Source organism: Sinocyclocheilus anshuiensis, unplaced genomic scaffold (genome assembly GCF_001515605.1).
Source record: "Sinocyclocheilus anshuiensis isolate Anshui unplaced genomic scaffold, SAMN03320099.WGS_v1.1 scaffold1531, whole genome shotgun sequence".
Taxonomy (NCBI): domain Eukaryota; kingdom Metazoa; phylum Chordata; class Actinopteri; order Cypriniformes; family Cyprinidae; genus Sinocyclocheilus; species Sinocyclocheilus anshuiensis.
The window spans coordinates 139,110-155,267 of NW_015551200.1; the positions used below are offsets into that span (position 1 = coordinate 139,110).

Below are 16,158 nucleotides of genomic sequence, written 5' to 3' on the forward strand. Positions count from 1 at the left end.
CAAGTTCTACTTAGAGGAGACAAACATTATTCACTGCATATTGTCAACTCTACTGATCTTATACAGACATTATGTTACATATTTAATGATATTCAATTAATATATTCAATAATGTAGTTACATTTCTATTTATATTACTAAAGTAGATGAAAAATACATGTATAAATGTAGTATAAATGTGATTTGATGTTTAAACATCAGTCTGGGTGTGACTTTAAAATATGGACTCCATAGGGTGCCTCCACCAAGAATAAATAAGATCTTAAGCCAGCTGGGATCTGTTATTAAAGGGTAACTGTCAGAAGATTTAGGTTTACATTCATTCTATGTATTTACTGTACATTTTGTCTGGGCTAACATACACATTTTGTTTAGAGCAAGGATAAATGCAAACATATGCTGAACATTCCCAAAAAATCAAATAAAGCAAACGAAAAGCATTAGCTGCTGATTTATAAGGACTGGTTATCAAACTAAACCACCAACTGCTACTTTGGAGGGATAACCAACATATTTTCATCAAATGCGAACATAACCCAAAGAAGAAGAATTTGGGTTTATAATTTTGAAACGTTCACAACACTGGCTATATCTAACGGGGCGATAAAACAAACAAACAAATCAAATTCAGGGTTTAATATGTCACAATTCCGCCAGTTTGTATGAAGGAATGCATCCACATGGGCAATGAGGTCATGCCTGGTGGGGGCCTGAGGTTGGATTCTGGGTGCTCGGGCGGTTTCAGTGTCTGGGTTCCTTAGCCTCCCCTCGTTTTTAATAGCTGGTCTGGTCGGGGTGTGCTCGACCACAGGCAATACTCGCCTCTGCCATCTCGCCCTCAACGAGGCAGCCTGGGTGAGTTTGTGTTCAAAGAGGCCAGTCTGCAGCGTTGCCTCTTTTCCAAAATAGCATGCACTCATAGCTCCTGGGCACACAGGCAAAAAAACAGTGGCACAGGTTCCAGGACCAAATTTTGCGGTTCCTTCTAACCCACTCTGATGGATATTTCCAGAGATTGGAACAATAATGCTACCCAGGTGCAACAATACTATCTTTCCACTTCACACGGAAGCTATTTGATATCACGACAGAAGGGTTTCAAAAAGACTTGAAAATGCATGAAGATTTCTGCATGATTATCTGCCATAATCAACTGATTAGGAACTGCATCGAAAAGGAGTAGTATTGGAAATGATACTACGTTCCTTTGTAAATCGTATTTCGGTCTTGAGTTATTCATTAAACAAATACTCAGCTTAACATAGTTCAGGTGTTCATTTACTCATGGATGTTAAATGAGAGCTGAGAGAGGTCAGCACTCTCTGTTTACCAGTGTCTGCTGAGATCAAACATGCTCACCTCTGGGTCAACATTCAAGATTTTCCTGTCGTTCTTGCACTTGAAGAGCAGGCCGCTTGGATTCTCTGTGATTACCTCATAGTTTGAGCTGGCATTATGTTTGGCCACCTGTGTTCCCCAGTTGTAGAAGCTGAAGATAAAGTTAGGGTTAATAAGTTTATAATGGTCTAAAGATAATAAAATGCATGCTTCAAAGGTGTTGACAAAAACTCTACAGTGATGGATGAAGGGCTTTAGTGAATATAATGTAGTATATAAACTACAGTTAAAAAAAAGAAAGAAATAAAAGTTTTTTCACCTGACAAAATGTCAGGTTGTGTCTTGTGTGCTTTTGACAAAAAAGATGAAATAACACATTTGTTCCCAGTTTGATAAAAGGTGCGCTTGGAAAGCCAGGTGTAAAGTTGTATAAGGAATTCAATCTGTTCAATGTTTTAGAATCAGTGCCATTCATTTTGTTTCTCTATTCTAGTTCTACAGTATTGATACAAGTGGAAGACAAGAGAACAATTATGCTCTTGACATCCACAAAATTACAAGCGAGGGTTGCTTTCTAAAACACTTTTATGGAAAATGACTGAAAACAACTTCAATGGCTGGAGAACGTATTCAATTAAAAGAAAGGAAACAAAGCACCAGTATATTTTAACTGTAGAGAGTAAATCTAATGGGGAAATGTATTAAAGGTACAGCTATTAAATGTATTAAGCACAAATTACAAGACATCAGGATTTTTCTGTGTGAGAAAGTATCAGAAATGCAGGGTTTTACTTTTTAACGGACTAAGGACTAAAACACTGTGTACTGTAAATGTAAAATGTTTAAGATTTGTATATTTTGTCACTCTAAGAAAAAAATAGGACACAATGTACTGTGTAAATAAGAAAAAAAATCTGTATTGATTTTTCACAGGTGTTTTACCTGAATTACACATTGCATTGTGTTGTTTTAGGGTTAAAGGAAATGTCCATAAACGTACTTTTTCTGTATATTTTTTATTACAGTGTACGTGCTTACATTTTTCATGTGAATTCTTAAAGGGAAGGTTTGTTACTTGGAAAGTTAGCCATTTTACTGTTTTAGCCTTTGGCATGCTTGTTGGACAGAAGTTTCACTAACATATCAGTTTTCCTCTAACTGAACACAGAGACACTTGGATATTTATTTGAATATGTTCAAGAATAGATGTCCAGCTTCAAAAATCTGTTCACACATGAGCTTCTACAAAGCTTTCAAGACATTCCAGGCTAAAGGAAAAAAAACACTTTCTCACAGCTACAACCAAAAAATTCCTCTGTCTGCACTGATCAGTGTAAAGACTGAGACCCAGCAGGCCACTCAAAATGGCAGTGGGAATAGATCTAAATGTAATTAATGCACGCAATGAGCAATAATGAAAAAAAGAGACTGTCTGGTCCGTGTTAGTGGTTCTCATCACAAGCTCAACTGCTGGAAGACAGCTGCTTTGCAGAAACACCAATTCCAAATGTCACACTCGGAGGCAGCGAGGGTTGCTCAAATAGACCTCAGCTTTTCCCAAGCAGTAGTTTGTGGTCCAAGAACAAAGCTGGACTTTGGGGAGAGGCTCTTTATGCAAGAGCATTTCATTCTCTGTCATGATAACACTGTGGACGTCAGCCAAAGCTTTATACATTTTGCACTGCTGCAATGCTACTACTAAAACATTTTACAGATGCTGTTTATAAGAAGTTATGACCTTAACCTCAAGGATATAAATCACTGCCTTTTGGGACACGATCCTCCTTCAGTTGATTTCAAGCTATGGAGGATTTAGTTCAGTAGCAATCCCTGGTGCAGTATAAAGACACTTGGACATTTGGACATTGAACTATCTAATAAATAACTAATATGTCTATTAACTAAATCATGGATTAATGTCATTGTGGTGTCAAGTATTTAAACAAATTACACATATGTTCTGAGTCTTAAAACCACCAGAAGATGGTTGCTCTGGATCAGCTCTTCTTTACACACCTAATGTAAGAAAATCTAACAAAAGCGATTTAAGCCCATTTTTTTCAGAGCTCTGCAGGCCCATCCTATGGCTGTACCATCTTGAAAGAACTCCAGTTTATCATAATTTAGTACATATGGCTCTGTGTGTAAGAGAGAGAACGCATGATGGAAAGACACCTCACACTTCCCTGTCCGCTACAGTATTTCCTGTCAAGGTGACCAGAAACCATGGTGCTGGTCACCAAAGCAAACAAAAGAGTTTGACTAAAGAGACTGGCTAATAAGACGTAAACAAAAAGTAATGGTCTGAATTAAACATTCTCACAGGGTCTGAGTTTGCCATTTTACATCACAGGAAAGACTTCCTTTGGTTGCCATCGGAGTGAGTGCCATCACGGTAAACATGGCAGACCCTCACAAAGAGCCAGATTCTCTGGAGAAATACAGTGATGCATGAAATGACAAGTTTAGCTCTTGTTCTGTTTGCCTTTGGATCAAACTTTCTAGTCCTATATAGATTGCTCTTCACAAAAAATAGAAAGTCTTCACCTTTCTTCTCTCCATATGGTTTATAACATATACAAAATGTAAAACTTTGTGAGGGACTTAGAAGTAAGGATGCATATTCACTTCCTCCTTTTCAAAATAAGGTTTGACAGCATTTTCTGTGTCTATTTATACTGAAACGCCATATAGCAATTAGCATTTTTGGGTTGACCACTTTTATGCAATGGTGAACTACTTACTTTTGGTCGAAGAAACAGGACAGATGTGAGATATTTTAACAGAGAGCATGAAAAGATGGGCAGGAAAATGCTCCAAAGCCTTTACATTTTCAAGTCAGAGGAAGCTCGAAGACCGGCTGGGCTTTCTGAGCGTTTGGTCTATTCGTTTTGTGATTGAAAATGCATGAGTGCCGCAACACATGTGATTTGAACATATTCTTTGCCACTTTTGGTCCCTTTTTGTCCCTGCAGAGATGTCACCCGGTAACATGAAATGCTTAATATTCATAGCGCAGCTGAATGGCACCCCACCCACACTAACTTACAAAAGTGTAAAAGACCTGGGCTTTGTGGAAACAATTATTGTGCCGTTAATAACAGGTCTGCGTCTTTACCATTACACTACACAACACTGACAGAGAAAAGGATGTTTGTGTACTTCAGTGCTCCATGGTTACCAAACTAAAGCCTGATGGAGAGTTTTAAGAGTGTTTTAAAAATCCACCAGCTGTAACTCTATGGATCAAGGAGAAAGAGAATAGTCTGGCTGGTAACCTAGAATTAGTGAGAAATCTGTAAAGGTGCTGCTTTGAGTCAATACAACCAAAGAAATCAGTCTTCTATAAAGAGGGTAAATTATCTATCTATCCACCTTTCCAGCTATGACTTTCCGTCTGTATTACTAAAGGTTTGGTGATTGTCCTCAGCTGGTGGCCATGACTTTTGTACTTTTTATTTTTGTGGTGAGGCAGTCAAAGTCTGTCAGCTGTAGTGTGGATTCATGCATCTGTACGGGAAGAACACAGCATCTGCTCCATCTTAGGGGCAACCACAAGCACTGCCTGTTATTGTTCCCGTGAGAAGGATGGTGGAGGAAAGAGAGAACAGAGAGAGAGAGAGAGAGAGAGGGACTAAAAGAGAAATAGGGAGAGAAAGAGAGATGGGGCTGAGAGTAACAGGAAATGAGAATGCTTATGCTGTAGTGTACTTCCTTTACTTACCCTGATTAGATCATGTGCTGTGGCAGTTAAGATGTGGATATACAAACACAAACATGCCTGGCTATACTTGCATACTGGATATAACAGCTTTAAATGTCTTAAAAACCCATTATTATTACATGTAGTTTAATCTTACATATATGTATTGCTGTTTTACTGTGTTTACATATTGTTTATTTTACAATATTTATTTGGGGTTCATCATATATTTACAATATGTAATTCAAAAGTATAGGGTTAGATGTTTTTAAAATATGTTTTATGTTTAAGGTGTTTTATGTTTGATAAAAGTACAGTAATAAAAAAACAGTGCTATTGTGAAGTTTATTACAATTGTAAATACATTTTCAATGTTAATATAAATGTAATTTATTCCGGTAAGGGCACAGCTGAGTTTTCATCAGCCATTACTCCAGTCTTCAGTATCACATGATCCTTCAGAAATCATCCTAATATGTTGATTTGATTATAAAATAATGTTTCTTTATTTTTATCAGTTGAAAATTGTAGTGCTACCTAATGCTTTCTGCTTAAGTGTTCTTACAGTGTTTTTTTGTTTCCAAGATTCTTTGATGAACAGAAAGTTTAAAGAACAGCATTTATTTGAAACAGACATTTTTGTAACATTATAAATGTTACAAAATTACTGTCTTTGTGATGATCTTTGTTGAATAAGCATACATTTCTCCTAAAAAATGGCACTGACCCCAAACTTTTTAAATAGTGTAGTATATTTATCCTGTAATATATTTCAGATGCTTGCTTTTATTAATCTCAAATGAATCTCAAACAAACTGCTCTTAAAGGAAATCTCTATGAAGATCAGTGATGCTTTCTTTTTGGATGGCTATGACTTCCTAACTTGGTTTACAGAGGATCACTATTTGACTAATATTAATATTAGAGGATGAAAAAGGCATCATTCATAACATACACACTTCCCTTTAATGCACTGTCCAGGGCAAAAAGATGCCTCCTCTTCCCCCATTATGAACAGGAAGTCTGTTTTGCTTTCACTGTATTACTTGCATATTGATATTTTGGAGAGGATATCCTTTTTAGAAAGACAAATGCTTCAGGGATCAAAGGATGCATGCACATTAATCTGAGAACATCTAACTTTGAGATGTTCAGTAGCACATCTACTAAAACAATAGTAACCGGAAATCATCATGGATGGGTCATAATATATGTAGGCTTACCTTAAGTCAGTTGGTTTTGGCATAAGCCTTTTCTTTCCGCTGAAATATGGTTCAAAGTCTTCAGATTTTAGTCGGTGGGAGTAGTCTATATACCCAGATATTTCCTGTCCGTGAGAATTTCGGTCCCTTATGAAAATGATGGACTGCAAGAAAAATAGGAGGACATACTGTATAAATAATCTGGAGTGCAGTATGCTATACTGACAAACTAGACAAAGGAGAGATATAAATCATTGCAATAGGGAAGATTCTGTAACAAATGCACCTTTAATAAAATTGTGTAACAGTCCATACCATGAATCAGATTTCAACAAAAAGTCTCTTTTAGAATGGAAGACAGGAACTCTGCACATTTCGGAGTTCAGTCAGCAGTTGTTTTGTCTGGATGCTAAAGATGAAAGAATAACTTCCAACCACATCTGCTGTGAAGAGGATCTTTGTTTTGGCTTGTCTGTTTACCTCTAAGAGACAGCGAGAGACAGAGTCACACTTCTTTTGTGAAATCATCCTTTTTGATAGCATAGTCAATGATATCACATTTGTATTTCTATCAGATCCCTGGCCATCTGTGGATTTCCCTTACATGTGCAGGATAAAAGTGAGATAACTAGCACTGCAGACTTGAAAAGGAACGGTCCTCCTTTAGATGCTTTAAACAGATGCTATCGGGTTCACAGCTGGCCAGGGGCTGATCCAGCTACCTTATCTGTGGCTTTTGCGCTCCCCCGTCAGTCTTGAAAAGAAATCATCAGGCAAAGGTGAGGAATTACAGTGGGCAGAGCAAGGATTGAAGATCATCTTTCGATTGCCGAAGAGGAATCAAAACCCTCTAGCCCACAGTCATACAATGGCAGAAAGGTTTCCTCTCGCCCTCATAAGTCCACAGGCCAAGTGATAAAAACAGATCTGTGGAACTGACTGTTTCCCGTAGTCCAACAGAACAGGCGTTGTACCTTCAAGAAGTTCCCCTTTTACTGTATCTGATAAAGAAACAGCCTCTTACGAGAAAACATTACTTACAGACTATTTCAGTAACGAATGAACTGTACTGATATTACAAACTCTTTGTAGAAGTCTACTTCGCCAAAACGACACAAAACTACACAAAACTACAATCTTTATACAATCAACATTAATAGGGATACACAATGTTTTGGCACCATGCCTATTTTTGATATTAGATTTTTTTATTTATTTTACTAAACAATTTATTTTAACTTTCATTTTTTAATAATTTACTTAGACAAAATAGCAAGCAATACCCAAACGTTTGGAACTCTTATGTGTCACAAAGGATGCATTTATTTGATCAAAAATACAGTAAAAACAATAATATTGTGAAGTATTATTACAATTTAAAAAAAAAATGTTTTATTCCTTTTAATATATTTTAACTTAATATATTTTAGTAATTTATTCCCGTGATGGACAGGCTTAATTTTCTGCAGCCATTACTTCAGTCATCAGTGTCACATGATCCTTCAGAAATCATTTTATTTGGTGCTCAAGCAAAATTCATCAATGTTGAAAAGAGCTGTGCTGCTTAATATTTTTGTGAAAACGGTGACACCTTCTTTTAGGCTTTTGATCAACCTAATGTATCCTAGCTGTAAAAGTATTCATTTCTTAAAAAAAAAAAAAATTATAATAAAAAAACCTTACTGACCATCTTACTGACCACAAACTTTTGAACAGTACTGCAAGAATATACATTTGAATGAAAATAATCATCTTTACAGAATTTTTTGATGCATCTCTAAATATTAATTTAGTAGTCTAACTCAAAATCAGCAATTTTGCACTGCAGTACATCTAAAATTACAGTGGGCAGAGCAAGGATTGGAGATCGTCTTTCGATTGCAGAAGAGGAATCAAAACCCTCTAGCCCACAGTCATACAACGGCAGAAAGGTTTCCTCTCGCCCTCATAAGTCCACAGGCCAAGTGATAAAAACAGATCTGTGGAACTGACTGTTTCCCGTAGTCCAACAGAACAGGCGTTGTACCTTCAAGAAGTTCCCCTTTTACTGTATCTGATAAAGAAACAGCCTCTTACGAGAAAACATTACTTACAGACTATTTCAGTAACGAATGAACTGTACTGATATTACAAACTCTTTGTAGAAGTCTACTTCGCCAAAACGACACAAAACTACACAAAACTACAATCTTTATACAATCAACATTAATAGGGATACACAATGTTTTGGCACCATGCCTATTTTTGATATTAGATTTTTTTATTTATTTTACTAAACAATTTATTTTAACTTTCATTTTTTAATAATTTACTTAGACAAAATAGCAAGCAATACCCAAACGTTTGGAACTCTTATGTGTCACAAAGGATGCATTTATTTGATCAAAAATACAGTAAAAACAATAATATTGTGAAGTATTATTACAATTTAAAAAAAAAATGTTTTATTCCTTTTAATATATTTTAACTTAATATATTTTAGTAATTTATTCCCGTGATGGACAGGCTTAATTTTCTGCAGCCATTACTTCAGTCATCAGTGTCACATGATCCTTCAGAAATCATTTTATTTGGTGCTCAAGCAAAATTCATCAATGTTGAAAAGAGCTGTGCTGCTTAATATTTTTGTGAAAACGGTGACACCTTCTTTTAGGCTTTTGATCAACCTAATGTATCCTAGCTGTAAAAGTATTCATTTCTTAAAAAAAAAAAAAATTATAATAAAAAAACCTTACTGACCATCTTACTGACCACAAACTTTTGAACAGTACTGCAAGAATATACATTTGAATGAAAATAATCATCTTTACAGAATTTTTTGATGCATCTCTAAATATTAATTTAGTAGTCTAACTCAAAATCAGCAATTTTGCACTGCAGTACATCTAAAAAAAGTGTGTTGCATCTGTTTTGACAGGATTGATGACTCAAGAAAGCAAGTTACTCTCACAAACCCACTCTTGAGCACTGTGGCACTGAAAGAAGAGAACACACTCTTTTATTACCGGTCTGGCTGGTTCATGAGCATGTTTCCTCTGGTAGGATTTACCAATGACGCATTTCTTTCAAGGCTCGGACGTGTGTGTCAGGGTGGTATGGTTGCACCCTCTCGAATGGATAACACTTTGAGAGGAAAGCAGGGCCTCTTGGTGCTCTCCGCCTGGGAACAATCCTGCACTGTCAGGGAGGCTTGCAGGTGTCTGAGGGTGTCAGCTGGCCTCTGTTTATTATTGGTGGGCTGTGCTATAGGAGGAATCCCAGGCCATCACTAACAACTGTGTAAATTTGTCGGGGTAATGGAAACATGACCTGGATGAGAGGAATGCTTGAGGTCGGAGTCCTTTTTTTTGGCAGCCTTACCCTTGTCCCTCTTTAGGTGTTCCTTGAGGGGGGGAGGGGGAGTTGCTTATTTGACTTGGACGTGACTTCACATAGTGGGGATATATATATATATATTATATGTTGGGAAATATTAAAATTAAATAAATATATTATAGAACGAATTATATAATACTGTGGAAACATCCGTGTGTGTATATGTGTATATATATATAAACACACATTTCTTGAGGAATTTTCTTAGCCTGCATGAAAAGAAGGCTGTAATTCTGTACATGTGATTTAAATTTGCCAACATATGCATGAAACTTTGGACCACAGAAGACGTAAAAATGTTTAATGTGTTTAATAGTGCTTCTTGAACAACTGAAGTGTTTAGGGGTTTTTAGAGTTCTTTTTTACCCTAACCATTTCAAACCTGGTCAGCCTATAGCTGACAATCAGTGTGCATTTAAAATGGTTTTAAAAAACTCAATACAGGACACAACCACAGAGTGGCTACAACAAATGAATGAATAAATTTGGCCGTTTTTAACATCTTTTTTAATGTCTATGACAGACTTGCAGAGTTTCTGTGAAAATGTATGCAATACGAAAGAAAATAATCAAAAGATGCTGCTTCCTTTTTCTTATAATGACAGGGTGTGTCAGAAGACAGATGTCCTGGCACGAGGAACAAAAATGTACAAAATGGATAACACTTTGAGAGGAAAGCAGGGCCTCTTGGTGCTTTCCGCCTGGGAACAATCCTGCACTGTCAGGGAGGCGTGCAGGTGTCTGAGGGTGTCAGCTGGCCTCTGTTTATTATTGGTGGGCTGTGCTTTAGGAGGAATCCCAGGCCATCACTAACAACTGTGTAAATTTGTCGGGGTAATGAAAACATGACCTGGATGAGAGGAATGCTAGAGGTCGGAGTCCTTTTTTTTTGGCAGCCCATACCCTTGTCCCTCTTTAGGTGTTCTTTGAGGGGGGGGTTGCTTATTTGCCTTGGACGTGACTTCACATAGTGGCTTGTGTAATAGATGCAGCGGTGAGTCCAGATGTGCTGAGGTGTTCTGCTTCTGTTGGGATCAGCCAGAATCGCATTTGGCCTTTAGAAAACTAAGAGGGCCTGGAAGTGCTCTTCAGGGTCACAGGACTTCAAACAAAAATCCTCTAATCTGGCAATGCGATGCACATTTTTTTCTTTTCACTCAAAACATAGAAATTGCACCACCTCTGAACTCACATAACCACCCACTTGCCATTATCCTATAGGGCTAAGAATACACAGACCAGAAGACAGATGTCCTGGCACGGGGAACAAAAATGTACAACTTAACCATTCCGAAAGTCTGGTTGCTCATTTTGGCAGCTGGACATTCAAATCTGGATTTACTTTGAGAATTTCTGAGTTTTAAAAATAGTTTGATATATATTCACAAGAAGAAACTGAGAGAAGGAAAGAAAAGAAAGTAATCAAAACTTGTTACCGTCGGACAGCAAATTCAAAGCAGGTGGTGGAACTGTGACAGGACTTTTTGGGAAATACAGAAATAGGATTGTGTCGAGATATGTGGTTGTGAGAAGAAAAGAATGTACGTCAAAAAATCCCAAAAAAGAAAAAAAGGAGGAAAGGACAAAATAAGGTTGTTTATACGGAGGTTGAAGGGGAGATGCGATTTAAACAAATGTTTACTCATGTGCTCGGCTTTTCCGATCATAAACACATTGCTTGGGTGTTTGTGCAAGAAAATAAACAGAGCCCGAGCAGGTGTTCTCTGGCCATCTACAAAACACCCTGAAAAGAGCTGGTGTTCCACTCTGAGGACTGAGATGGGGCTTGACAACTGTGGACGCTGCCAAGGGTGGAGGAAGCCAAGCGAGCAATCAGTTGGGCAGAAAGCTAAAAAGTAGAGCCCAAACCACTAAATAGGTGGCTTTAAGGGGTCAAGATTTGGTTGGTTAGCAGCATGGTTAAGACAGCCCCTGCTGGTAAATGCTGTAACTACACAATTATGGAGGCAAAAATCATCTTTTCTTAGTCGCTGGCCATTAAAAATGAATCAGCTATTTTCCAAGCAACACATAAATTATAGATTATTAAGGGGCTCTTTATAGCTGTATGGTAAGTTTTACTTTGATTTAATGATTAAACAATCTGAAAAAATATGCATGCTTATTCATTTGTAAAAAGAAAGAAACCATACATAAATTGCAAGAGGCACAGCTTTCAAAAACCAAATGCCTGTGCAACAGGTGGAACATGTTCCAGATTGAGAAAAATCCATTTGAATGCCAAGTTCAGAGGTCTATATTGATGAGGAGAGTCAGTGTATCTACTGTCTAAGGAAAAGTGTCTTAAATTATGGGCACAGCTTAGTTATGTTGAGAATTACAGCTTCAAAAAATAGCACCTGGGGTCAACAAAAGTGGCAGCACACAAATCAGCTGAGTTTAGGTCTCTTTTGAGATTTCCTACACCAATGTGACTCCATGCAGACAGCTTTCCCCAGCAGTGCTGCTACCACTACAGTCATTTTCCACATTCTTTTGGCTTCCATGTTACTTTTGGGAAAATTTAAGTTTATCTGAAACATGTGCAAAGCAGCACTGCCCTTGGGGACTTAGAGATTCATATATGTGAACCTGTGAGAAACCTTTCCAAAGATTGACATTTATAGATTATGTGCTCATCAATTTTATCAGGCACTTTCCTTTTCCTAAGTCATAACATTTTATGTTTCTTACACATTGTGGGGTAGTAAAAAACACAGACAGGAAAAAAATATCACAGGTCATGGACTACTTAGATTTTCACAGTGCTCTGCTCTTTGTTTTTTGAGTGTGAAGAACTTCAGTTTTATTAGTCATATCTTTCGATGGGCTTATAAAAGCTCCCTCAATCACAATGTTTAACATAACACACCTTTTATTTAAGAAGGCATTGAAAATCAGGCTTCCTTGTGTGAACCTGGATCCCTTTTGCAAACTAATGAAGAATTCTCTTTGGCTACAGAGGAAAACAATATTGTTTGTAAAGCTTGTCTTTATTACTGAAGCACACCACCTGCACAAGCGCATGAAGTGAAGCAAAGCAGAGGTGAACCAGAGTTGACCAAACACATGCAAAAATGCTAAACCTCAAATCTTGACAAACTCCTAAGCTCCTCCATTTACTTCATGAAAAACTCTGAAACAACATAATTTCCATGGTTTCATTAAGAAAGTGTATTTCACAATGACAAAATTGGAAAAACGTAACCGCTCTTCCATATATTCTTCATACAAATACTGCAGGGCTTGAGATTTGAGTCATCTGAGCGAGCACACTTTACAGTTCATTTTCAAGGAAATTCCTTTTTGTTCCCTACATTAAAAACACGATTTTCCCCATTTAGATCAATCAGATGTTATGCCAGAGACTTGTAAAGGAGATTAACAGCAAGATTACAACCTATACGTATGCTGTCCTTGCTGGTTCAGGGTGCACATGACCAGCTGTAGTCCTGGGATTTGTCAAGATGGGAAAGTTTTATGAATCTGAGCGTATGCAGGACGCATGGCTTGCTTTCATTAAACCTCCCCCTTGATGATGCTATATACTGGGCTCTGTACTCCTGTGGATTGCAGCTAGGTAACCAGACCTTTGTTGAACATTTACTTAACAAATCACTTTTGTTAAACAAGGGCATGCAAACAGTAGCCATGTTTAACGAGGAGTTAAAACCTAATCTTTTTGTCTCAGACATCTGCAGGGCCGTTGCTATGATTTTTACTATGGTACAATATTACAAGGTTTCCACTAGTGTTGAATCAAAGAACTGGGAGGAAAGTCTGACGCAATCGACCTCAAGATTTCTATGAATGGAATAGAATGATAAATGAGTCACCTTACTAAAACTTAATGTTCTCGGGTTGAAACCACATTCACAGCTGCCATGTGTCCCCTGCCTGAATGTAGCAGGAACTTGGTGTAAAAATTAAGTTTGCTGAATTCTTCGGTTGGACATAAAAGGTGGCCACAAACAACTTTATTTTGGAATGCACTCCCTTCCTGTTATTTAAGAAGGATGTGTTAAACTGAGAGCAGAACAAAAAACGAAGCTCATATAGTGTGGTGTTGGGATGTAATTTAAACTTATACATTTTCAGACTTTTTACGATTCTACCTGTCCGAGATTGTTAGCTTGGCATTGAAAATGGTCAACATGTGACCGAAACGTTTGCCTTGTTTTTACTCAGTAAATTGCTCATATTGCTTTCATCTCGCTTGTGACTCTTTGATGTTTGAGCGTGCAGACTTTTTTCAAGCTCTTCACCTTTGGGAAACTTTTTTGGTCTACGCACCTCAGTTGGATTATTTTGAAGGCGCGGTGAGTCTCTGGCTGCTTACCTGTCCTAGCTGGACATGAGATAAAGTGGAACACTAAGGTTCCATTTGTTAACATTAGATAACGTCATTGGTTAACATGAACTAACCATGAACTAAAAAAAGGATTTCAAGCATTTCTTAATGTACTATTTTATTACATTATCTAATAGGCCTGAACTACATGAACTAACAATGTAGATATTCAAATAACATTAATAACATTAACAAATATCATTAAATAATGTAACAAATGTTCATTGTTAATTCATGTCAGTTAATAGATTAACTAACTAACTAATGGGACCTTTTTGTAAAGTGTTACTGATGAGGTCACACTCTAGAAAGAAATAATGAGAAAGCAATTATGAACTGTTTGCAACCTTGCAATAACAGTTCATGTTGATATATGTCTTACTTTATCTAAATTGTCAAAAATGTCTGGGTTTTGGCTTTGTTTTCCCATTATTTTTGCTAAAGGCGATGACTGAAAAGTAGTTTGACCAATAGCTTGCAGGCATTGTACTTAATTGACCAATGGCATGCAAGCATGCAGGAAGATGCCATATAAAACCTGGACCAGACAATTCTGAAATCAGGACATGTAAAAGAGTATGCATGGTCACCCTATAATAACGAGGCAGCTGGGGATATGCTGCAATTGATAGTTTGCTTCTACTAATTTCATATTTGACAGACTAATCATAGCTGTTTAATAACACATTAAAAAGCTTTTGAATTAATATCCAATATGCATTTCTCACTGTAAAATCCAATAATCAAATGGTATTGCATTTTCTGCGTTCCAAAAGACACTGATACATACACAATGTCCTTATGGGGGCAACTGTCAATCACCACTATTCAGCAGTCATTAAATTCATAACTGCTCTGCCTATGTCCGCTTTAACAATACAAGGTACACATTTAATATAGTTAACGCACAGTGTGTCGTTTCTGGGCCTCATTCTTCAAAAGGAACTGCAGGCCAGGATAGACTTATGTCTAAAGAATTGCAATCATAGTAATTACACAGTGCCTCTGGCCTAACCAAATGTACCCTCCTGTAATTAGGAGGGCCAGTCCCAAATGCACCGTGATAACATTCCTGCCTTGCACAGGACGGTCTTCTGCCCTGCAGACTACGGACTCATGAAGGTTCGTTTGCATGTTTTTTTCTGCATTTGACTGTTTACATATAATGCCACACCTACAGCCTGACACAGAGAACATTCAGCAGGGACAGGGCAGAAGCTCATCATCATCACAGTGTTCTCCGGGCCACTTCAACTGTCTATTATAACAGCGGTTCATTATTCTCAGCTCTTCTGAAAAAAGAAAACACTTCTTTATCTCAGGTGAGATCTAATATCTCTGCTCACGACAGTTCTTGGACACTTTGATCAGAGGGACGTGCGATTACGAAATGCCACGGGAGGTGTTAAAAAGAGCCCACACAGGTGCAGGCAGCTTTTTTCCTAGGAGAGAGAGAGAGAGGAAGAGAGAGAAAAAAAAACAGTGAGGGGGGTAGTAGGGTGTTGTCCGCTCTGCCGCTTGTCAAAAACCCTTGAGAAGCAATTATTTTCCCTTCTTCTTTTTCTTGGAAAATGCTTTGCTTCTCACTATAGCACTGTGCAAAGTGTTTAACATATTCCAAAAAATCTCACATTTTAAAGGGGTCATATGATGCGATTAAAATTTTTCCTTTCTCTTTGGAGTGTTACAAGCTCTTGGTGCATAAAGAAGATCTGTAAATTTCTCGCTGTATTATTGTTGTCGCCGTGTGTTTCGTTGTGAAAGCGAAACTACTTTGTTTGGCCTTCCAAAAGAGGACGATATCCACTTCGTCATGCCTAGAGCTGATCCGTGCTGGTCGCTGAGGAAATACATCAACTTCGCGCTGTGGATTGCCGGAGTCCAGCACGGGGTCGTCACTTGAGGTTGCCGCAAGCCCGCCGGCCACCGCTCACTCTAGCCGCCGGCCGCCGCTCACTCAAGGCCGCCGTGTGTGACGCTGTGTTTCGTTGTGAAAGCGAAACTACTTTGTTTGGCCTTCCAAAAGAGGACACGACTAGAAATCAGTAGTTAAGTTGTATTTACAACACTGTTCCAGAACAGTTTAACCCAAATATTCAGATGTGTCCAGCGCATTTTATGGAGGACTGTTTCCTGATCCTGGAAGAGTAGACTACAATGCCGGCTGTTCTGACTCACAGACTGTAAGT

The 16,158-nt window shown here is 37.8% G+C and overlaps 1 protein-coding gene across 1 annotated transcript in view; it reads right to left on the bottom strand.

The window, feature by feature from the left end:
- Positions 1–16,158, bottom strand: part of cfap299 (cilia and flagella associated protein 299) — a 50,269-nt gene that overhangs the window by 441 nt on the left and 33,670 nt on the right. The window contains exons 4-5 of the mRNA XM_016453589.1: positions 6,265–6,407; positions 1,360–1,489 (exon numbers count right to left, since the gene is read on the bottom strand). Of these exons, the coding sequence (XP_016309075.1) occupies positions 1,360–1,489; positions 6,265–6,407 (273 nt within the window). The remainder of the gene's footprint in view (positions 1–1,359; positions 1,490–6,264; positions 6,408–16,158) is intronic.